This window comes from Simochromis diagramma, unplaced genomic scaffold (genome assembly GCF_900408965.1).
Source record: "Simochromis diagramma unplaced genomic scaffold, fSimDia1.1 OVJJ01000313.1, whole genome shotgun sequence".
NCBI lineage: Eukaryota > Metazoa > Chordata > Actinopteri > Cichliformes > Cichlidae > Simochromis > Simochromis diagramma.
This window is the reverse complement of record NW_024387372.1, coordinates 825,993-850,648: the sequence shown is the minus strand read 5'-3', so window position 1 is coordinate 850,648 and position 24,656 is coordinate 825,993. Positions and strand designations below refer to the sequence as shown.

Sequence of the window (24,656 nt, the reverse complement as noted above, 5' to 3'; positions counted from 1 at the left end):
CTTCACGTTGATTCGTCATGTTACTCATTAACATTGCAATTGTTCATAATCTAACAGATGGTATCACTGAATGTATAAATGAGATTGAATATTATACAGTGTGGTGAGTATGACACCATCTGTAATGTGTTGCTTTTTGTAAATGTGTTGACACCTGTGACTGATTTGGACCCACACAGTGATCGGGTGACGTTTCCTTTCTGTGTACTTCATTTGCACACGCTGAGTTTTTGTTCCAGCTTTCCAGCTGACTCCACCCTCTCCACTCTGGCCCCCGGCCTCAATAAATAGAGGAGAGACTTCATTAGACTGATTACTTCCACCTGCTGGCACTGCCCCATGAGCCACACCTACCCTTCAGCAGAACTGAAGACCACACCCCTGCCACGCCCCACACCGCCCGACGGAGGCCGGGGCGGCTTCTGGCCACTGTGTGGCACCTCCACTGTACAACCATATAACCTTATAGTCAGCGTCCCCCCATTTGCCGTGTGACCACGAAGGGTCCTTGCCACTTGGCGAGTAATTTCAAGCTAGAAGAAGAGAGTAACACAGGCACTTTGTCTCCAGGTGAACAATTCCCAGGAGGTCCAGGATGTACTGAATCTGGTTTATAGCCAGGCTTGGAACTTCCTCCCAGTTTTCTTTAATTAAGCCCCCCCACGGCTTCCTGCCCAACAGTAACTGAGAAAATCCTGTGGAGGCCTGGGGCACCTCCCGCACTGCAAACAACAGAGAGTTGCAGTTATCCTCGTCAATGAACTTACTAATCATGGACTTTAAAGCCTTGTTCAGCTGCTTCACCAAGCGGTCAGTCTGCGGGTGGTAGACGCTGGGCCGAGCACATTTAATCATTCACACGGGTCTCTTAGTGTGCGAGACATGAACGACCTGCCGTGGTCAGTCAGTATCTCTTTCTGGGATGCCGATGATGACCTGAAACACGGCTTCAGGGTGCACCAAGTGACCATCAGTTTTTATCATTTGGTTGAAGGCTGAGTGTAGGGTTGTAGGGTGTCATCATGACACATGAGATACAACCCGGACAGCCCAGCATCACCGCTGAGTGCCACGCAGGCACTACACGCTACCAAAGGTCCACTCTGTCTCCAATAAGCTGCTGATAGCTTCAGGGACTTGTCTAGAGTAGCTACCGGTCTCTTGGACTCTCCTCCACGCTCTTGAGACTGTGCTGGGTGATAGGTTTGTAGCATAAACCTAGTCGCTGGAACGTTAAGGACAATTTAATTACACAGCAAAGCAAGACACGAGTAGGCAAAGTTCTTCATGTTTCTCGTGCACGGGAGAGAACCAGACAAACGCCGTTCCTTCGCTTGACCCCAGTCGCTCTCGTCCGCTCCCCCGTAACACTGCTCTTTTATTGAGGTTACATGAATATGCATAGGTTCATTAACATACGACGTCTACATACACACAAAGAGTACCTTGCCTGTGCGTTGTGTAAGTGTGTGTGTGTGTGTGTGTGGGGGGGGGTCAGAGTGTGACCCCATAAAGACTTCCCTAACCCTGCTGGTTTGGAAGTCCAACAGTTCATCTAAACAAAAGGCACTTAGACTAAAACAGACATAGACACGTTTATCCTGCCATAAAACAATAAGAGAAGGTACGCCCTCTCCCACGCTCCCAGGGTGTGGGTGTGAATGCCAGAACACTCTGGAATGCACACCAAGCCTTTGCAGACTGCTAAAGATCTCACATCCTATCACTACACAATCGATTATACACCTCTAAGCATATATGGTTACCGTATTTCCAGGACTACGAAGCGCACCTGAATATTAGCCGCACAAGCTAAAATCAGGGGAAAATCCTATTTTGTACATACATTAGCTGCACCTGACTAAAAGCCGCAGGTGTTTCAATGTTGACTTATCATATGTAAGAGAATATGCACAAAGGGAATTGTCAGGAAAGAGATGGCTGTTTGGAGACACACCCCTTTTATTAATATTTTGAAAAACAAGTTACGGGTACATATTTGCATAACTTTTTAGGTATATGTACAAGTAGCGGTAATTACAAGTACGAAACATGTACTGTGCTTCATAAATGAGTAACTAATGTAGTACATAACAATAACCTACAGCACACCAGAAAAATAGATTCGGCCTACCTTTCAGGCTCAGGTGCAGCGACACGGCTTTAACAAGAAGAAAAGTCAGTCATTCACCATCTTCCTCTTCTTCCTGCGCACTAAAACCACCAAAGTCCTCTTCTCCAGTGTCGGAAACGAACAGGCTCAGGATGGCTTCGTCATCCACTCTCAGCTTCTCTCCTTCGTTGTCACTTTCAAAACCAAACAAATCCTCGTTGTCAGTGTCAGAGTCGAACACCCTCAGAAGGGCCGTGGCGGTGTCCTCCTCTCCATCATGCAGCAGTCCAGCCCTTCGAAATCCGTTGGTGATCGTGGATGTTTTCACACTTTTCCACGCTGTCAGATTCCACCGGTGGAGTTGAGCATAACTTGCTTTTCGCAAGTTTATCGCCGCTCATCATCCAGGCCTCCCGCTGAACGCGTAGCACTACTTTGAAGTTTGTATTTCGCGCCACTTCGTACGGCACTATGTTGCCTGGCGGACGGACATGTGACTAACATACCACTCTTGAACCCCGATCCTTCCGCCAGGCAACGTAGTGCCGTACAACAGCGGAACAAACAAAACAAATCGTCTTACGATATGACAAAAATCACGGACAATCCATAGAAAAGAAGCACCTGACTAAAAGCCGCAGGGTTCAAAGCTGGTGCAAAAAGTAGCGGCTTATAGCCCGACAATTACGGTAAATATTTCTAAGCATAAATGACAATCAACAATATAAATGTAACACTGGGAGACAAACCTTCCTGCCATCCTGCAGCTGTTGGACTGCCTGAGCATCCTCTGCAGGGTCCAGGTATCACCTCATGCTATCAGCACTCACACTGATTCTAGCCAAATTCAGAACTAGTGAAAATGAGTCAGAAAAGATGAGAAGGTGGCGTGCACCTGTGAAACTGGTATTATTTTAACCTTTCTTTGTGCCTAGATTAAACCCTGAGATGGACTCTGGTCTAACTACAACAGTATGTGGTTTTGGGTTTAGGTGGAGTCCACCCAGAGCATGATCAGGATTCTGGGACTGTCTGCTACCCTGCCTAACTATCTGGATGTGGCCACCTTCCTACATGTCAACCCATATATTGGTCTCTTCTTCTTCGACGGTCGCTTCAGACCAGTGCCTCTGGGACAGACCTTTGTTGGCATCAAAACCAACAACAAGGTACGAACATTTAAGATGGATGTACAGAAAAATAGGACTGGTAATGTTTAGAAAGAGCTGTGATTGTATCCTGTTCACTGTGCTTCCTGTTCAGATCCAGCAGATCCATGACATGGAGGAGGTTTGTTATGACAAAGTTCTGGAACAGGTGAAGGCAGGTCACCAGGTAAGGGCTTTTCTTTGTGTTTGACCCAGGTGTGTGGGCTTTGGTGGGGACACAGGATTCATCGAGCCTGTGTTATACTGTGTGTAACCCACGGACTGAGCTCCGCCTGAGGCATCCAGTCTGAACCTGTATTTGTAGCATTTCTCAGCTCTTCAGTGCCCGCGCTCTGTTGAAGAGTCATTTTTTCTGCATGCATGTACTTCCTGGTTGCTTTAGCCCTAAAGCTCAGCAGCATGCATGCTTCCTAACACCACCCGTGTGGAGTGATGTTGGTGTAGCGCCACAATCTTTTCCTCCCAAATATTTCCCTGAACTTTTTCATGAATAGCAACCGTGCTGCAGTAAATATTTTGTGTGGACCTTTTGGAATGAACACCTGTTATCTAAATTCTCTCAAGTCCTTATCTCCCCCGGTTTTACCTCCCCCTCCTTCCCCATCCACCCACCCCCTCCACTCATTCTGCTTCCACTCTGCAGCCTGTTGGGAACAGGAGAGCTGTGAATTCAGACTTTACCGTTTAGCTTCCATCTGCTGCAGGAGTTGAGCAGCCTATTGAGGACTGTTGTTATCCTGTCTGCATCTTTTTTCCAAGCAGCCCACATACACGCTCCGGTTTTCCGAGCTTCCCCCTCTTTGTCTGATTGCTTCCCTCAGAGGCAAAGCTGATATGAACTTTTCTGTAGTCTCTGACACCATGTAAGCCGGTTTGATTGTCCAAAACATGAAACGTGCTGCACACATGTGTTTGTGGTTGGACGGTTTCACTGCTACAGTCTTACTGCTCAGCCGGCGATCCTTCTTCTTCTCTCAGTAATGTATTGTCAGGAAGTGGCTGTGACATATATTAATTGACGTGATTTTCTTTAAGACCCCCCCAGGCTCGCCGAGTGTCTCACTGCTCTGTTCGAGCTGAACTCAGCGTGGCTGTAACGGTGCAGCGAGATTACTAAAGCGTCTCTGTATCACTGGGCTGTGTTAATATTCTGGTGTGTTGAAGCCGTGTGTTTGTGCCCAGGTGATGGTGTTTGTCCATGCTCGTAATGCCACAGTGAGGACGGCCATGGGGCTCATCGAGATGGCGAAGAACCGTGGAGAGATTTGTTTCTTTCAACCAGACCAAGGGTCAGACTACGGCCAGTGTGAGAAACAGGTAACAAGTGTCCACACATCGTTTCATGTGATCGTGTTCAGCGAGAACCTTCAGATACATCTAGGAAATGTTGAATGCATGTGGCTGATTAAAGGCAGCACAGCGCTGTCAGGGTGTGTGATGAGGTATTTTTAGATTCAGCATTTTCACAGCCTGGAGGATCAAGTGGGGCAAACCTGCAGAGCAGCACATCACACGTTATGGAGGAATGTTTTGCAGACTAATTGGAGAAGAAAAGTGACATTCCTCATTTTATTCCAAGACAAATACTTCATGAGAACAAACAGGAAAAGGCAGCAACACTGCCAGGAATGATTAAAGAGCTGCAGGTTTCACTGGTTGATTGATTAGTGATTAGTGCGCTGCTCGCACACGAGCCCAGAGCCTAATGCAGTAATCGGGTGTGTCCGGTTCCCTAACACTGAGACAACTAGCTCTCTAACAAACTTGGTTACAGACTTTAGGGCAGGTAGAGACTTTGAACCTGCAGACAGGAAACCACATCGTGTGTGTTAGATGAATATAATGCAAACAGTTTGCAACAGAGACCAGGGGCTCCACACGCCCGGCTGTGGGACGCCGTCTGGCAACCATGAGGTAATATAGAGAAGCACGGGTTTCATTTTCCCTCAACACTGTTTAGCTTTGACACCATAATGCGTGCGAGCGCAGGCGTGAGGGTGGAACACCGATGGCGTGCGTGCGTGTAATTAATGGTCTTTGTGCTGTGAGGGTACACAGAGGTGGAGCTATATTTTCCCTCCGAGGACGGTCAGTCAGATGCCAAGTCCCATATTTAAATCTCCTGCCTGGGAAGGCAGAGTGATAAATTTAGTAACCTTTTCCTCTGTTCCCCGGGGCTCAGCCAAGATTGATGTGTCTCTAATCTTCTTTCTATTTAAATGGGTTATGTATACAAATCAGATCACTTTTCATGCTTTCTAAAACTGGAAATAGCGACGAGAGATTACGTCGGGGGACTGAAACGATGCGCTGTGGCCTGGTTAGTCTTTGAAGCAGTACTTAAAAAGCAATTGTGTAACTGTTCCTTTAGTTTCTGTGCACGCAGGAAGTTTTATGTGCACCAGCTGAAAATGGTTTTGCCTGTGTCCCAACATAATGAGTATTATCCGTTCCATTAGTTCATCTTTGAGTGTTTGTCAGTCAGACTTGCTCTGCTGAAGGAAGGGGCACGGGGCTGACTCGACTCTAAGCCCACACAGAGATAATGCACTGCTTATTTGCACACTGCAAATTGCCCCACATTAATATTTATAGGTGTTTTTTTTTAATCTCCAATATGCATATGTGGTGAATAAAGCCCCTATAAGGTCAGACGTATAATCAGCGTTTATTTATCCAGCTTTAAAAGTCGCTCTGTTTTCCCGTCTCCCGTCTGTATTATTTAATTGGCTTTATCTGGGGTTTGGAGAGGCTGTCAGTCAAGCTCGATATCTGAATGTGCCACTACAGTCTAATCTAGTTACACAGGACGTGTGGTGTGCTCTCGAATGAGAAGAGTCTTTTTAAAGAACTACTTTAGATCCATGCTGTTGGATCGTGTGTGTATTCTTGGCTTTACAGTTCTATGTTCTGAAACACGAGGTGTGCCATCGTCTCACTAAAATAAAGAAGAGCTTCCCTGAAGAGACGTCGTTTAACTCTCCTCAGAAAGGATCATTTACTCGTGTCTCCTGTTCGAGCTTCAGCGAGTCAGCTGTTCGATCCACACTGATGCTGGGAGTGAACAGGGCCGGATCTACAGGCGTTGCCTTTTATTAAAAACACATATGCAGGTGTTACATGTGGTTCAAATGATTCAATGCAGTCAGTATACACACGTTTCTATAACGGGATTATTTTCCATAATGAAACCTCTAAGTTAGGTAACACACGCACATGTGTGGAGCCCAATAAGTATCAAATGCAGAAAGCTGCACAGCATGGGGGGTTATTTACAAACACAGGGATAACTGAAGTTTCACTTTGTTAGAAAACATCAAATTGTTGCTTAAATTTACACAAAATGTCAGAAATCTTGAACAGAAATGTAAACCTCATTTTTCAGGATGTGTTGGGTTCACCCTCTGGGGAGCTCGACCGCACATCGTTGCTCCTTTTTTGTATGTTGTTTGGTCTCATTTCATCAGCTCAGTGTGAATCTACACTGATTGTTTCATCGTCATGCTGCAGTAACACAACTGATCTGAAATCACACAAAAACATCAAATCCTGGTAGTAGTTTAGCCCACAGACATGTTCAGTGAATTGTTTTAATAACTTGGATTGCAAACATAAACTGTAAAATTTGAAAACGTATGAACAATAAATTCATAAAACAACTATTTATCTAAAAATGCAGCCAGCACATCCGGCATCTTTAACATTTTCTACAACCACTTAAAAATATTACAATAACTGAAGTGAGAGAACAATCAGGCGTCACAATGAGATGCACCACCAATTATTTGTGCCAGTAAACAAAAGTTTGTTTCTGTGTTTACTGTTGTCACGCTGTCCTTTTTAAACCCGTCCTTCTGCACTAAACGTGACGTATTTAGAAAAAAGCATGGCTCACATATATTTTTAATCATAGCTCTGGATTTAATGGCCTATCAATAAAATTTAAGAACTTGTATATCCTCTGAAGTCCCAACTTTCAACACTCATGAATCAGAGACTCCGTGTGGCTGCAGCTTGTTGCTGCTTAAATCAGTGTGATTTGGAGGTGCGGCGTGTCCGTGGACCCCAGAGGGTTAATCACTCTCACCTTCAGTCCATTTACAGAGCGTAACAACCACCTGTGTCAAGTCTGAAATGCCCTTGGTGTTGATTCAAATGTGCTCTGGCACAATCAGAAGCATGTAATATATTCAGTGTTATGTAGCCAGGCTCAAAGTGTTAATGCTGTCTTATTTTAATAAACAACACTGTCATATGCAAAGCTAGGGTGGCACATGCCACCCCATGCCCCCCTCTAGATCCGCCCCTGGTAGTGAACCTAATTAGTTTTCAGACGTTGCTTTTTTGCATACACTTCATGTGTTACAAATATTTGGAGCCAGCTGTTACTTTGTTCCTGATATTGTCCTGATATAGAGGCAAATTAAAACAAAGCACAAACTCTGTTTCCACTTGCTGGCTAATGTGCGTTTTGACTTTTGCTGCCATGATGCCAGGTCAGATTTTTTACCTGGATAAATGACGGACTAATAAAATGTAACCAATATCTACAGTTTATTCTGTCTGTATGTTTTCATAATTCTGGTGAGTTTCTGGATAAGGCTCCATGTTTATGATAACAACATGAGATATGCTGGGATAACGTGCTTTACTGCATAAACATGAAATATTTCTGACTTATAGACACAAAGTCTCCTGATACAGCTGAATTTCAAACATGGGTAAAGGTGCATTTATTAATGATGTTGTGCTGTAGCAGAGTGTGAGTGAGGATGATGAGGGACCATGTCACCCTGCAGTTTACTGAAGAGTTTGGAGAATATCATCTACAGATGGGTTATTAGGCTCATCGACTCTCAGTTCTCTTCTTCAGTAACAATATACAGTGTTGTAGACAGTACTATGCTGTGCAGGAAGTGTTGCTGCCACGTTATCAGTTTTGAAATCCATCACTTGATAAATTGAAGTATATGAATCACAGATTAGAAGAAACATGTTTGAATAGAAAATAAATGAGTTTGCAGCATAAGCTGTGCAGGAAACCTGAAGCTCCCACCTGAGAGGAGTCAAAGCCTCTCTGACTTTCATTTGCTCGACTTTGACAGTCCGCACTCTCTCCCCTGCCCCCCCCTCTGCGCCCCCACCCCGTGGTAGGAATCCAGCTGTGAGACATGAAACCGTGTGGCTGCTTTCAAAGGGAAGCAGAGTTGTTATGGAGGATAAGAGCCACCTAGTGGCCCCGTGAGTCCATTACACTTATTCTACAGACCCGTCGTGTTTTCTGACACAGCGGGGGCGTAACACCCCTTTCACACTGTGGCCAACAGTGGCCAGCTCGGCATGCCGGAGCAGTGTTTGTCAAAGCATACATTCACATGAACTGAGGGACCAGATCACTGCTAGAGAACAGCGAACGAGTGTATCGGCTTCTCTTTGAAGCTCTTCTCCGGCCTTCAGATGTGCTGCTTCCCTGTCACTGTGTTTGACAACATACACAGATGCAGACACACTCACGCCTCTGAGTGCGAAGCCTCCAGGGACTCTACAGCAACACCCGACTGTGCTCATTAATGTCTCCATTTTCTTTCATTTGGTGCTATTTTTACAAGTCGAGTCCACTGCTGCTGCTTTCGTAGTGACAGATCTGTGACAGCCTGTCACTGTGCCCAACCAGTTACCCACTGCAGTGATCAACAACAAAGAGCCGCACCTGAAACGCTGCTGGAAGCAGGAGTGACACCGTGGACTGACAGCACGGAAACAGCAGCCTTAAAAACAAAGGCAGCTTTGTCCAGCAGTGCTTCTGCAAACGCCTCCTCTGTTTGCAGCTCATCTGCAGTCTCATAGCCTGAGGGAGCAGCCTTGCATGCTATCATGGCACTGCATAGCAAGTCCGTTTTCCTGTTTAATTGCTTCTTCATCAGCATTTAAACAGCTGACTGGAGTGTTCGCTGTTTTGCTGTGCCACCTCCAATGTTCAGGAACAAAGGACCAGGATCATATTTGTCTTCAAGCAACATTTATTTTTCAGCAGTGTTGAAACCCGTGGCCTGGGGGGGTTAACCCCTGATGGACGTGACTCACTAACAGTGTCTGTAGTTTCATTTTAACGGAGAGAGCATCAGCCGCAGCACACAGAGGCACATTTTCACGTCATGCAGTGAAATGAGTATTCGATCACCAAGCAAAACACCACTCGGTGCAACTAGTAGCCTTGTGGGCGAGCATAGTGGTGAGATGTTTCCTGTAGCAGGTCATCAGCCCTGCTCACATCTCAGGAGAGCGTTCCTCTACATCCACCTCTGGCACCTTGAAGCTTCAGGTGCCAGAGGTGGATGTAGGCTGGCCGGGATGCTCCCTGACTCTTCCTCAGCTACTTCTTTGTGTCTTGGTCCTTATCATGCTGATGCATCCACCACAGATCTTCAGGGTTCTGGCTGAAGGTTCGTGTCCAGGATGTCATACGTGGCCCTGTTGTTGCCCCCTCATCCAGTGAAGTCAGCATCAAGCACCTCTGTGCTTGACTGTGGGGACACTGGGATTTTCTCTTCCCCCAAACATCATCATCATCACATCATCGCCTTCTGCCGAGCCCTGACCGTGTGCCTCCTGGATCAGGGGCAGCTTGTGAGCACTGCAAACCTCCAAACCATTACAGCACACTGTGTTAGTAATGGTGTTTCTGGAGGCTGTGGTAACCTGTAGGTCAGTAAGCAGCTCCTTCTGTGGGGTCAGCTTTGAGCGGACCCATCCATGATTGTTCTCATGAGTGAGGCGGCAGCTGCCATGAGGGCAGACTCTGACGCAGCGCTGCATTACCTGACTGAAACGTTTAACTGGTCATCGCCCAAACTGTGACTGTACGTGGGCTGTGCTGTGAGAGGAGCTGATAGCAGTAAGGAGCATCAGAGGAAATGCTCTTAACATCACTTACAGGACCCAGTTTTACTGGAAACCAGTCCCAGCTGGGCTGTTTCTCTCGTATTGTTCTAGACGTTGCAGCCAATTAAATCCTTATTTCGCACGCCTGTCATGTTTCTGCGTGCTTACAGCAGATGGTGGTGAGGGAAGTTTAAAGATTTAAGAACTCTCACAGAGATCTCTGATAACTCCAGCAGAGCCCGATCACTCGTCCTGCTGCTGAACAGCATTGGGTAACATCTCACGTACAGCATGTGCTGATGAGCACGTCGGGTGGTGAAAGTGTGACAACAGTGAGTATCCCGGTACGACGATGAGGTCACTGCTGGCCGTGATGCTGTGCCATGTGACCACAGACACCGTGATAACCACGGAGGCTTTTATGAACGCTGCCTCAGACAGCAAACACGTTTCTATCACTGACACCTTCAACTGTCTGACCAAGTGGATTATTGCTTTACTCATTAGATAGCACTGACTTCATTGGTACATATTTACTGTCTACTCATAGAGTGAAGTATGAAGCAGCTGTAGTACTTCCTGTATTGATCAACAGCTGAACGATATGGCAAACTGGATAAACTGTGCTTCTTCTCTCTGGAGCTACAGCAGCAGGCAGACAGGTGAAGTGTGGAGGAGTGGAGACGTATCCTCTGCAGCACCAAACATGGCCATCAACGGCCACTAAATCCACAATTAGCCATCATGGCTCAATACAGCAAAGATAGAGCGTGATAGCAGCGGGCTGTGGGAGAGCACATTCACCACAGATCACAAGTGTCATTTGTCACATTTTCACAGTGATATTTGAAATCTCAGCTTTGAAGCTGGAGTGTGCTGCATCCTGTTTCTACCACGTCTAACAAGGCTTCAGCACTGTGCGCTACCACTCAAAGCACCAGGGATGTGCAGAGCTCAGTTGGATTGTCACAAATTTGAAACCCGTTTCACTTAGACGTAGGCAGTCTTTGAATTTTGGGGTAATTTAGTTTAGCTGTGGTGTAAGCTGATGTTCTCTCCATGGGCGTGAGAGACGGTGAGCGGAGCTGGCAGCTTGCTGTCTGTGTACCGACGGAGCTGTGCAGCAGGAGCTGCAGCCAGCGGCAGGCCTAATGGAAGCTGATCAGGAGCTTAGGTCACTGCCATCTCAAATATAGTCATGGCACAGCAGACGTCAGCACTAACTCACCTTAGATTAGAGGCTGGAAGCATGTCTGTAACACACTCTGACACCTCAAAAAGAAGCCTCAGCCACAGCATTTCAATTACCTGCTTCCCCGGGAAAGTGCACAGCCTTACCCTGAAGACTCCACCGCACGCTGTCAGAGAAACCTCGGGAGAGAAGCTTCATGTTTCTGCTTCACTGGTTTTAAAAGAGATGCTGTGATTTATTAATGCATTTATATATTAGTTTGTTTGTTTGGGTTGAAAGGACTGATTGAGCCCAAACCTCCCCGACGTGCCGGACGCCTGCAGTTCCCTCAGATTTACATGCACTCAGTTTTCTAACTAAATAATACAAATATATCCCCTTTGTGGCGATAAATAATCAATAATCAGTTGGTCGTCTTGTAGACGGACAGCTCCACCTTCTTGAACTGAAGGTAGCCACAGTAGTCCTTGTTGTGCACATGGACCAGTTCTCCAGTGCAGCTTCACACCCGGACCACTGTCTTCTTCCCTTCTCTGTATTATTGTAGCTACTGACAGTATGAAGCAGCTCGAGGCAACTGTACGAATAAAGTTTAATTGAATGAGAAACGCTGCACTGTGAAATCTATATCATGTGATTCATACGGCTTTCATATTTAGCAACTGCTCAGTGAGCGGACGGCCCAACACAGCAGAGCCTCTGTTCACACCTGCAGGCCAGTGGACACTTCAAGGATGAGGATGTAACATCCTGGACAGGGAGGAACGCTGGTTTGAGGGCGGAGCCAAGGAGGGAAAGACCATCTGAATGGAGGAGGGGGCCTGAGGGTCCACCTGTCACCATGTCACAATGCTGTGATTGCAGCCACTCCCCTGTGAACTCTGTGAATGGTGGAGAAGCATCAAGACGCTCAGTGGGGCCTCGTGTCACATGAGACAGGAGCGCCGCACTCAGAGGGAACAACATATGATGAAGTGTGATTACTCAGAAAAACAATCGTATTTATTTGTAGTGAGCATTTTTCAAAGGAGGCGTGATGACACTGACCCTGGACGAGCACTGACAGACCCACTGATCCCTCAGTGTGTGGTTGTGTCACTGCTGTGTGATGTTGGTGTGGGTGACTCAGGCAGAGAGGGAGTGTGAAGGACGCACAACAGTGTGTTTCCATGAAACCGGTTGTGTTGCTGTGACTTCTGACCACACAGCTGAATGTCCGCACTCAGCTGTGGACGCACAAGTTTGACACACAGGGACGTCCAAACGTGCTGAAAAGCTCCTGTCATGAATAATTTCAGAGTGGATCGGAGGTTCTGTGAGTCGCCATCTTGACCTGCTTGAAAGAAACCAGGAACATGTTTCAGTGTGTGTGCAGGAAGTGAGAGCGTGTGTGCAGGAAGTGAGAGTGTGTGTGCAGGAAGTGAGAGCGTGTGGAGGAAGTGAGAGTGTGTGTGGAGGAAGTGAGAGCGTGTGTGCAGGAAGTGAGAGCGTGTGTGCAGGAAGTGAGAGTGTGTGGAGGAAGTGAGAGTGTGTGGAGGAAGTGAGAGTGTGTGTGCAGGAAGTGAGAGTGTGTGTGCAGGAAGTGAGAGTGTGTGGAGGAAGTGAGAGTGTGTGGAGGAAGTGAGAGCGTGTGTGCAGGAAGTGAGAGTGTGTGGAGGAAGTGAGAGTGTGTGGAGGAAGTGAGAGTGTGTGGAGGAAGTGAGAGTGTGTGTGCAGGAAGTGAGAGCGTGTGGAGGAAGTGAGAGTGTGTGTGGAGGAAGTGAGAGCGTGTGTGGAGGAAGTGAGAGCGTGTGTGCAGGAAGTGAGAGCGTGTGTGGAGGAAGTGAGAGCGTGTGGAGGAAGTGAGAGTGTGTGGAGGAAGTGAGAGTGTGTGTGCAGGAAGTGAGAGTGTGTGTGCAGGAAGTGAGAGCGTGTGGAGGAAGTGAGAGTGTGTGTGGAGGAAGTGAGAGCGTGTGTGCAGGAAGTGAGAGCGTGTGTGCAGGAAGTGAGAGTGTGTGTGCAGGAAGTGAGAGCGTGTGGAGGAAGTGAGAGTGTGTGTGGAGGAAGTGAGAGCGTGTGTGCAGGAAGTGAGAGCGTGTGTGCAGGAAGTGAGAGCGTGTGTGCAGGAAGTGAGAGTGTGTGGAGGAAGTGAGAGTGTGTGCAGGAAGTGAGAGTGTGTGTGCAGGAAGTGAGAGTGTGTGTGGAGGAAGTGAGAGCGTGTGTGCAGGAAGTGAGAGCGTGTGTGGAGGAAGTGAGAGCGTGTGGAGGAAGTGAGAGTGTGTGGAGGAAGTGAGAGTGTGTGTGCAGGAAGTGAGAGTGTGTGTGGAGGAAGTGAGAGCGTGTGTGCAGGAAGTGAGAGTGTGTGTGGAGGAAGTGAGAGCGTGTGCAGGAAGTGAGAGCGTGTGTGGAGGAAGTGAGAGCGTGTGGAGGAAGTGAGAGCGTGTGTGCAGGAAGTGAGAGCGTGTGTGCAGGAAGTGAGAGCGTGTGTGCAGGAAGTGAGAGCGTGTGGAGGAAGTGAGAGCGTGTGGAGGAAGTGAGAGCGTGTGTGGAGGAAGTGAGAGCGTGTGGAGGAAGTGAGAGTGTGTGGAGGAAGTGAGAGCATGTGGAGGAAGTGAGAGTGTGTGTGCAGGAAGTGAGAGCGTGTGTGCAGGAAGTGAGAGTGTGTGTGGAGGAAGTGAGAGCGTGTGGAGGAAGTGAGAGTGTGTGTGCAGGAAGTGAGAGTGTGTGTGCAGGAAGTGAGAGCGTGTGTGCAGGAAGTGAGAGCGTGTGTGCAGGAAGTGAGAGTGTGTGTGGAGGAAGTGAGAGCGTGTGTGCAGGAAGTGAGAGTGTGTGTGGAGGAAGTGAGAGTGTGTGTGCAGGAAGTGAGAGTGTGTGTGGAGGAAGTGAGAGCGTGTGGAGGAAGTGAGAGCGTGTGTGCAGGAAGTGAGAGTGTGTGTGCAGGAAGTGAGAGCGTGTGGAGGAAGTGAGAGCGTGTGGAGGAAGTGAGAGCGTGTGTGCAGGAAGTGAGAGCGTGTGTGGAGGAAGTGAGAGCGTGTGTGGAGGAAGTGAGAGTGTGTCTCAGGAACGTCTGTGATCCGTCTGCAGACCAGTGTGTCAGTCTGTACCACACAGAGCTTTGTGTGGATCATTACAAACAGCTGTTCTGAGATCAGTGTTGTGTGTCTGTGTGTGAGAGCACAATCACAGAGACCAACAGCATCACAGCCTTCCTCTAAGTCTTCCTCAGCTCCCACTTCCACTCTGGTCACAGTGTTTATACAGAGCTTGGTTCTTCCAGCACATCAGAGCGCGTGCAGTTACAAAAGCATCATGACTGCGTTCACACCGAATGGAAGGGTTTGAAAACTGAAACCAGTGTGGCAGTTTTTAAACGTGCACTCTTGTTAATGGCCACACTGGGAAATGCCACTGGCTGTAAAACACACGCCTGCGTGGCCTTACTGCTCACTCGGTGGTCAGTGGTTCGATCCCAGGCTGCCTCCTGGCTGCATGCCAAATATCCTTGGGCAAGATACTAACCCCATGTTTGCCTACTGGTGGTGGTCAGAGGGCCCGGTGGCGCCAGTGTCCGGCAGCCTCGCCTCTGTCAGTGCGCCCCAGGGCAGCTGTGGCTACATGTAGCTGCCATCACCAGTGTGTGCATGTGTGTGTGAATGACTGAATGTAGTGTGAAGCGCTTTGGGGTCCTTAGTGACTGAGTAAAGCGCTATACAAATGCTTTTATTCATGATGATGTCATTTACAGAGCATGACTGAGGATGTGCGTGACCTCAGATCCTCCGCTTTCAAGTCAAGATGCTGTCGAGGTTTCACAGCAGGACTCGAACCATTACTCAAAGTCAAAGTGCAGCGTACAGAGAGACGAGCAGCGAGAAAAACAACCTGAGAAATTAAGAGGATCAAGAGAAGTTACAATTTAAACTGATGTCTCACTGGGTATCACAGAGATGACATCTGTGTTCAACACAGACGTTACCTCCTCAGTCACTGTGGGTGAGTAACCGTCTCCAGTGTCTCCGGTTTGGGGACATGTCAGACAGCTGTTCTCCAGTATGGAGACGTCTGCTTCTTTCCCTGGGACTCGCCGCCTTCAGGCGACTCTGGTTGTGATTTGGCGCCACATGCAGAATAAGTAACGCACTGAAGCATAATAATAAGACGAGAAGAGACTGAAAAAGAAAAGAGCCGTGTGATTAAAACTGCAGTATTCTGAACAGACCAAGTGAAAGCTGGCAGTAACTTGTGGTACAAATCATCAGTCACCGAGGCTAACCAACAAATGTTTTTGGCTTTGCCTCTGTGACATTTTACCTGCACAGTCAGCCTCCAGCTTGTATCCACAGGGTTTGCATACAAATGCAGACAATCACTGCAATCCAAACACTCGTGGAGTGTGTGAGGCAGACAGCTGCTGGCAGTAATGGGATTTCTCTTTGCCGCGCAGCAGCCTGCTGGGCGCTGACCTCCATTTAGATGCCCAGAGAGAGAGATAAAGCCTTGTGATGAGGACTCCCCCGGTGGCCGGCCGGGTCACAGGGCTGCTGTCAGTCACAGCACACATCTCACTCTGTGTGCATGTGCTGTGAGCTGCAGATGCTGCTGGAGTGTGCAGCAGGCCTACAGCCGTGTGCATGTATTACACTCTGCTGTAGTAGGCTGGCAGTGGCTGATTACTGCATGTACTGTACAGGAAATGTTTGATTCCCGACTGCTGCTGCTGTTTTGTGTGAACACTTACAGCTGAGAGTCTGAGACTCGCCTCCACTCCTTCTGAAACTCCTTCTTTGACCGTCTCTTTCAGATCCAGCGCTCCAGGAACAAGCAGATGAAAGAAATGTTTCCTGAAGGTTTTGGCATCCACCACGCTGGCATGCTGCGCTCTGACCGCAGCCTGATGGAGAGCATGTTCTCCAGAGGCCACCTCAAGGTCCTGGTCTGTACCGCCACCTTGGCCTGGGGAGTGAACCTGCCGGCTCACGCTGTCATCATCAAGGTCCTTCATGGATTTAATGTGTTTGTGCCTGCTACCCTGAGGGAGCTCAGAGCGTCCTTTACTTTGCACATTTCATCTGAAGTCAGTAGTTGAGGGCTTTTAATTGGCTCTGTAACTTTAAGCGTCTCACAAATGTGAACGTTATTCCTGTAAAAGCCTCACGTATCTGCAGTCAGCTTGTGAGACCATGCACTGAAGTTTAACGTGGTTTTATTTGTTGTTTTAGTCTCAGAATGCTGAGATGCTGTAAAGATTCACTCGGTTACTCTGAGCGCTCCCCGCCTGCACTCACACACCTGTCTCTGCTCTGATGCAGGGTACCCAAATTTACGATGCCAAGCGCGGCGCCGTGGTGGATCTGGGCATCCTGGACGTCATGCAGATTTTTGGAAGAGCAGGTCGTCCGCAGTTTGATAAGTATGGTGAGGGAACCATCATCACCACCCACGACAAGCTGAGCCATTACCTGACCCTGCTCACCCAGCAGAACGCCATAGAGAGTCGGTTCCTGGACAGCCTGGCCGATAACCTCAACGCTGAGGTAACGCAGTTTCCTTCTGCTTCACTTTGAGCAAAGTTTAGCTTCCACAGTCCGAACAGGGCAGCGATGACATGCAGACAGCCAGGATAGCACATAGCTAACATTTAACATGGACTCAGGTCATAGTGTTTGAAACAAGCTGTCTTCAAATCTGTGAAGCTGTTTTACAACTTTAAGAAAAGGATTAATAGCACGTGTTGCTGGGCAGAGTAGAGAGGAGCAGCTGTGCTTTCAGGTAGTGTCCATTAGATGGCGACAGAGGTCTGTGAGCCGCTGTTCTCTCTCCTGCTACAGATTGCTCTGGGAACGGTCACCAACGTGGAGGAGGCTGTGAAGTGGCTCAGCTACACCTACCTTTATGTTCGCATGAGGGCCAACCCGCTGGCGTACGGCATCAACCACAAAGCCTCTCAGGTTGGTCCAGATCCCCGGAGGGCGGGGCCGTCCCCGGGGGAGGGCGGGGACGTACACTGGTGTGGAAAAGTGCTTTTTTTATATGTTTGTCTCACTTAAGTGTTTCGGATCATCAAACACATGTAGATATACAGATACACGTAACACAAAGTTTCTAAATGAAGGCGTTCATTTGGTGGGAGCCAAATCCAGACCTACACGGCCCTGTGTGGAAAAGTGCTTCCCCCTAAAGCTGGTCGCTGATTGGACCACAGCAGCCAGAAGGGGCAAAGACAAAACACCCAAATGAGGAATAGAACAATAATAATACTTTTATTTGTGTTACATCAAAGATCAGTGTCCGACACACACCTGCGCACACGTTCAGCTGACGAGCCGAGGGAGGCTGTAACTGTGACGTGTGTGCAGGGGCCTGTAGGTGTGGAGCTTTCTGTGGGGATTGCACTGGCAGCCCATGAAGGGAACTTAAAAACATGTCAGCTTTGGCTGTGCAGCTGCACCGACACGAGGAAGGAGAGAAGAAAGCTCGAGTGTAAAAGTAGAAGGTTGGTTTCTGCAGGGTTTCTTGGAGGACTTCAGAGATTCAGACTTTGCTCAGAAGTGACAGCAAGGTTCTTAGCACATGCTGTATGAAATGTTAGACCAGGTCATAACTGAACTAAAAATGAACGTTGTGATTTAAATGTATTGAAAACACAAGAGAAAAACAAAGTTGTTGTGTTACTGACGTCTTTCTCGTGCTGCGGGAGCTCAGATGGATCCAGCTTTGGAGCTGTACAGGAAGGATCTGGTGGTGGAGTCGGGCAGGAAGCTGGATAAGGCCAGGATGATCCGCTTCGACGAGCGCACCGGCTACTTCGCCTCCACAGACCTGGGCAGGACTGCGAGCCACTTCTACATCAAATATAACACCATAGAGGTAAACGCCGCACACGCCCACATGTTCACTCTGTTCACTGCAGAGGTCCATGGAGCATCGCACACACTCAGACACACACACACACTCACACACAGCAGTGCTGTTGGGTTGGACACACTCGTACTGGGCGGCTGTGTTAGGCCATGCATTTATGCACAGCTAGCACTCATCAGCATTAAACTTCATCCTGCTGGATCTGTTGATGAAAGCGTCACTTATAGATGAGCTGTTTTTCTAGTACATGTGTTTGAGTGCATCCAGGTGAGAACCTGCAGGCTGCAGAGCAGCATGGAGCCATGATAACAGAAAGTGTCACGTTTCGAGCCGCTCTCAGTGCTTCTGTCCAAACACGTTCCAACTATTCGACACACGAGTGCATCACAACCATTCATAGTGTCCTTCACACAGGCTGCAGCAGCTGGATGAAGCACAGCTGCCAGGAGCTTCTCATCAGCAGTTTACAGTTCCTGTGAGCACAGTACACGCTCTGGTTGAGCCAATAATCACCAACGTTTCTCTTTCCTCCACATGTGAAGACGTTCAATGAGCATTTCAACCCTCAGGGAACAGAAGCCGACATCCTCAGGATCGTCTCCAAAGCTGAGGAGTTTGAACAACTTAAGGTGAGCTGTGGCCGTCAGAACGTATGTAGTTATCAAATAGCACAGTTTGTGTTCATCCAATAAAAAGCTCTGTCACAACTGAGCACAGCTCATATAATCCAGCTCGGTGTGTTGCTGTGTGTCGCCAGGTTCGAGAGGAGGAGATGGAGGAGCTGGAGCAGATGCTGTGTAACTACTGTCAGCTTCCAGCTGCAGGAGGTGTGGAGAACGGCTACGGCAAGGTCAACATCCTGCTGCAGACGTACATCGTCCGAGGAGAAGTGGACAGCTTCTCGCTCATCTCGGACCTGTCCTATGTTGCACAGGTGAGGACAGCAGGGCGAGGTGCTGCAGGGCGAGGTGCTGCAGGGCGAGGTGCTGCAGGGCGAGGTGCTGCAGGGCGAGGTGCTGCAGGGCGAGGTGCTGCAGGGCGAGGTGCTGCAGGGCGAGGTGCTGCAGGGCGAGGTGCTGCAGGGCGCTGGCGTTGCATTCACCCGTCTGTTATACGCACACAGTCAGACCCATGCTGTGGTGTTTGCTGCCACACTAACTCAACGATTTTAAATCACTGTCGATTTTTGGGATTTTAATGGGAACAAAAAGAGGCGGGGCCAAAGGAAGCAGGTGGAAAAATAAAAAACCTGAAGACTGATTGAAAATGAAATGATTAGAATGACATCAGAGGATGTTGGTGCTGATGACTGCACACAAGCCTCGCTCTAAAACTACAGTAGCTCATTTCCTGTTGACATGCGATGGACAGCTGAGCACTGATCATGTGACTTTGACTTGTCCCCCCCTGGTCAGTGAGCAAACTGTGTAAAACACTCATGAGTGGTGCTGGGGTGGAGGTTTGACTGCACGAGTCGACGGGGCTGTGAAACTACAAAGAGCGTGCACGTGCCACTCTGCTCGAGAACAACACCTGCATACGTGTCAGTACATATGATCCCAGTGTTTATTAAAACGACCTTTTCACTTCAGAACTGAAAAGACAAAAAACATTTATTATAATATTTGTTATTAAATCAGTAGTTTGACTGTTGACAGGAAGGTGCAGGCCTTCCTGTGTCCACCTGCTCTTAAACACAGGCCCACCACACTGCATGTCCTGTACCACATGGTCACATGACATTATCAGCTGACTAAATCACAGCGAGCAACACTACCATGTGACCTCTGGGTGCTGCACGTCTGCTCTTCGTCACACGTGGTGAACGATGCTGAGCGATGTGCCCACCAGCTGCTCCGTGTAGTGTGGAACCTCTGGCTGATGTTTTTCCCACTGTCGCCCACAGAACGCCGCTCGGATCGTGAGGGCCTTGTTTGAGATCGCTTTGAGGAAGCGCTGGCCGCTTATGACCCGTCGACTGCTCACCCTGTGCAAGGTGATCGACAAGCGGCTGTGGGACTCTGCCCACCCCCTCCGGCAGTTCCCCAACCTGAGCCCCGTCGTGCTGAACCGCTTGGAGGAGAAGAAGCTGACTGTGGACAAACTGAAGGAGATGAGGAAGGATGACATTGGTGAGTGCAGCCCAGTGTTTCTGTGCTGCAGAGGCCTTTCACAGCACTGCTGTGCAACACTGGCATCGCCGCACTTTGTTCGACTTTGCCTTGTTTATTGAAACCACAGTAAATCGTGCCGGTGCATCCGTGTGTCTGTCCTGACGGGATCATACTGTTTTTATTAACTGCAGCTTTAAAGAAGAGAAAAGTGTTTTGAGTGGAAGAAGCTCAGACTAGTGCTAATATTTAAATATTAGCTTTTGCTGATCAACAGAAAGTTCACGCACACTGGTTTTAATAAACACCTTAATGCCAGGTGTACTTTTTCCAGGTCACATGCTGCACCACGTCAACATCGGGTTAACGGTCAAACAGTGTGTCCACCAGATCCCCTCGATCTCAATGGAGGCCACCATCCAGCCAATCACACGCACCGTGCTGCGTGTTCGTCTCATCGTCACGCCTGATTTTCGCTGGAATGACCAGGTACAGACAGATTACGTATCCTTGAGTCAGGATGGTTCGCCGTGCAGCATTTTCCAGAGACGGACAAATGTTTTACAGCTGACCTGAGTGTGAGGGGCAGATGTCAGGGTTAGACCAACCTTTGATCTGCTGTGCCATATTTACAGTTCAAGTCTCCGTCCGTCCTTTCATCCATCGCCTCAGGTGACCCAAAGGAACAGAACGCTAAGCAGGACATTCCAGATTGATTGATTGATCATACTTTATTCATCCCGAGGGAAGTTACCCTCCGACCACACATGCATGACACAAACATCACATGGGGAAGACAGGTCAGAGAGGTGTTACAATGGAAATGCACCACATGAGGAAAGACGCCCTCTCCCCACTTTCCAGTTCCTCCTGGGGGATCCCACAGTGTCCCCAGGCCAGATGACATGTCCTGGGTCACCGCCCAGTTAGTCCTACCCAGAAAACCTCCAAAGGGATGTGCCAAGGAAACATCCCCGAACCGCATGCAGGCGCTCTACTCCGAGCTCATCGCCCTGTCTGTAAGCCTGAGCCCAGCCGCCCATTACCATAGCAACCTTATTTGTAAGGGACTTTAGAACAACCACAATGGACCAACGTGCTGCACAGCAAAGACATCAAGACAGATTCAAATGAAAAAGACAGAAAACAACAAAAATGAAATCAACAGGAGGTGACCAGCCAGAGGAGGCGCCGGTGTCACATGTTAGGAGCTGCAGCAGCAAAGGCTCCTCCCCTCTGAACTCGTCTGCGGGCAGCGCCGCTTCCAAGACCCAGAGACTGAAAGGAGCCTGGCTGTTCTGAACAATCAGGGACTCGTCCCCACACAGCGCCTCACACCACGGGACACTCTGGAATAACAAAGGCTCCAGCCCTTTTCCAGAGCCCTCTCCCAAAGTTCCCCCTCCTCAGTTTACATCGTGGCTTCTGCTGTGAACATATCACAATCCACCCCTTTAATTATGCGTTTAAACACATTATGGTGTCACATACTGATGCATGCATCGGGGCAGTTTGCTCAGAGACGTGCGGACATTAAGGCCGATGGACGCTCCCTCCTACTGAGCACAGAAGAATGAGGAGTCCAGGGAGAGCTGGGCTGTCCATATGTTCGTTCTCCTCCTGTGCTCGGGCACCAGATACATACCAAAACTACTCACAGACATTCATATTTCCACACTGGCCCAAAGAAGAGCACCCCACCTACCTTGTTCTCCCAGCCAGGGAATCTCCATCTGTCCCTGAGAGCCAGCCTGTCCCACCTTAGTGGGCAGCAGGGATCATGTGAAGCTTAGTCCAAAGTTTGTCACGCACAGAAAGCTCGTTGCAGGGCTGAATACGAAGATGAATGTTTATGTCCGATTAGCAATGCATGCTGCAATCATGGGAGAGTGGTAATGGAATACCGGCTGGCTTAACTGTGATCCTGCTGCAGAGCCGCGACACATGCACCGACACATGAGCCACTTCCCTGGTGGCGGCCAGGAAACGCACCACGCTGACTCATTATGATACAGGATGACATCATTCTCCAAGCAGCGTTGGCTGTTTGTGGCAAACTGCCTGCTGGTTTGGTGATTTAGGTTGTAACATCAGCACGGGGCATTCAAATGTTTGTCATGTCCCCAAATTCAAGTGATTCCCCCGAGTGCTGTGTACACGCTCACAGGTGGGCATGAACAGAACCCAGCTCCAGGTCACCTCGGGACTCTAGCAAGGGGGGGGGCACAGTGCTTCTGCTTATTGGACTGACTCCATGATGGTGAGTCTGTGGGTCCTCGCCATCTGTTACAGGATCCATGTTCATCTTTGCCAAAGAAAGTTTCATGTGACTTTACAGGGACACAGAGAGCGTATGATGTGTAACGATGTGTAACGATGTGTAAGACATCCTGGGTTTCCCTCTGGCACAGGTCGGGGTGTCCAGCTCCAGGCCTCGAGGGCCGTGTGCTGCAGGTTTACACGTGTCAGCTGATTTAATGGCCTCCTCAAAATGTTCTGAAGTTCTCCAGAGATCAACTAATCGTGTGATTCAGGTGTGCTGACCCAGGGGGAGGTCTAAAACCTGCAGGACCCTGGCCCTCGAGGCCTGGAGTTGCCCACCCCTGGTCTAAGTGGTAGTAGTACCAGACATTCATGGGGGGGTTAAAAACCTTAACTCTCTTTCTGTGCTGTTTCCAAAACTTCAATTCAGTGATAGATGAATGTTTATACTAATTTCCTGCTTCTTCGTTTCAAACTATGGCAGTTGTTGTTAGACTTCTACATGACACCTACACATGTTTCAAGAATGCACAGATGTGGCCAGTGATGCATGTAGACAGACGGACGTGCAGACAGATGCCATTTTTCAAACATAAAAAACAAAAACATCTTTTGCAAAAGAGAGAGAGATTAAAGGCTTTCACTCAGTGGCTTTTGTAGCTCTTGGGATTTGTGCAGTTTCTCTGGGCCTTGCAGGGCGAACCTGGGTTAATCAGGGAACTAAAATAAGTGTTGGTTCCCTGAAAAGACTGTAATTCAACGCTGTTCTTTGTGTGGTTCAGGTCCATGGATCAGTGGGTGAGCCCTGGTGGTTGTGGGTGGAAGATGCCATGAATGATCACATCTACCACTCTGAGTACTTCCTCCTGCAGAAGAAACAGGTCTGCTGTATGAGTCTCAGCTCAGATGAACACAAAGCACAGAGAATGACGCGTCTGTTCTCCTCAGGTGGTGTCAGGAGAGCCTCAGCACATCGTGTTCACCATTCCCATCTTTGAGCCGTTGCCCTCACAGTACTACATCAGGGCCGTCTCTGACCGATGGCTCGGTGCTGAAGCTGTCTGCATTATCAACTTCCAGGACCTGATCTTACCAGAGCGACACCCCCCACACACTGGTACACACTCAGACACACAGTGCCCCCCACAGGCCTTCATGATGTTACTCTGAGCTCTGTGAAGAAGGTGGACCTGTACTTACAGCCCTTTTAGTAGAAGCTGTATTCACAGATTTGGTTCACATATTTATTGATTGATTTTTGCATTTACACCCACGGATCTGTCTGCAGCACGATGGTGTTGTTAGGGTCGAAGCGCTGACCTTCAGATTACTGGACTCTACTTCTTGAGCCACACTGGTTATGTCAGATACAGCCTGGTCAGCTGACCTTCTCATTGTTAGACAAACCAGTCAAGGCCATAATAAGCAGAGCTGCAGAGCCGTGTGTCCACTTCAGCCACAGCTGGAGCTTTGGACATAAAAGCTCTGAGTGCTCTGTCTCTTACTGGAACCAGAGCGCACTGATCATCACGATAAGGTTTGAAAAAGTAAACTGCACAACATCAGCTGCTGGGGACAAGCCTGCACACTGGGGCCAGGTCACGTTACACTCTGATCAGCATCACAGTTTGGATATAAACGTCTCACATTGGTTTCTGTTGTTTCTAATAATCATTGTATCATGTGGCCACCTTTAAACTCTGTTGTCTTGTGACCCTTGTCCCATGATCCTTTGCATGACTTCTTCACTCTCAGAGCTACTAGACCTCCAGCCGTTGCCAGTGACTGCTCTGGGTAACCGAGAGTACGAGAGCCTTTACAAGTTCACTCACTTCAACCCCATCCAGACCCAAATCTTCCACACACTGTACCACACCGACACCAACGTGTTGCTGGGAGCGCCGACGGGCTCTGGAAAAACCATCGCAGCAGAGATGGCCATGTTCCGGGTCTTCAACAAGTATCCGTCCTCCAAGGTAGCGTCCCCGAGTCCCTCTGTAGGCATGTAAGGAACAGAGAACCCTCCGCAGTGCCGTGTACAGCATCAGCTCTTTGCTTTTACAGTCATCGTAGCATCGTTCCATCAA

At 48.7% G+C, this 24,656-nt stretch overlaps 1 protein-coding gene across 1 annotated transcript in view; it reads left to right on the top strand.

The window, feature by feature from the left end:
• The first annotated feature begins 2,758 nt into the window (after positions 1-2,758).
• ascc3 (activating signal cointegrator 1 complex subunit 3) overlaps positions 2,759-24,656 on the top strand; it is a 52,739-nt gene continuing 30,841 nt past the window's right edge. Inside the window, exons 1-14 of the mRNA XM_040008488.1 lie at positions 2,759-3,282; positions 3,377-3,448; positions 4,465-4,599; positions 16,137-16,328; positions 16,645-16,869; positions 17,164-17,283; positions 18,038-18,202; positions 18,739-18,825; positions 18,954-19,130; positions 20,103-20,328; positions 20,642-20,796; positions 23,352-23,450; positions 23,518-23,686; positions 24,325-24,545. Of these exons, the coding sequence (XP_039864422.1) occupies positions 3,124-3,282; positions 3,377-3,448; positions 4,465-4,599; positions 16,137-16,328; positions 16,645-16,869; positions 17,164-17,283; positions 18,038-18,202; positions 18,739-18,825; positions 18,954-19,130; positions 20,103-20,328; positions 20,642-20,796; positions 23,352-23,450; positions 23,518-23,686; positions 24,325-24,545 (2,202 nt within the window). The 5' untranslated portion in view covers positions 2,759-3,123. The remainder of the gene's footprint in view (positions 3,283-3,376; positions 3,449-4,464; positions 4,600-16,136; positions 16,329-16,644; positions 16,870-17,163; positions 17,284-18,037; positions 18,203-18,738; positions 18,826-18,953; positions 19,131-20,102; positions 20,329-20,641; positions 20,797-23,351; positions 23,451-23,517; positions 23,687-24,324; positions 24,546-24,656) is intronic.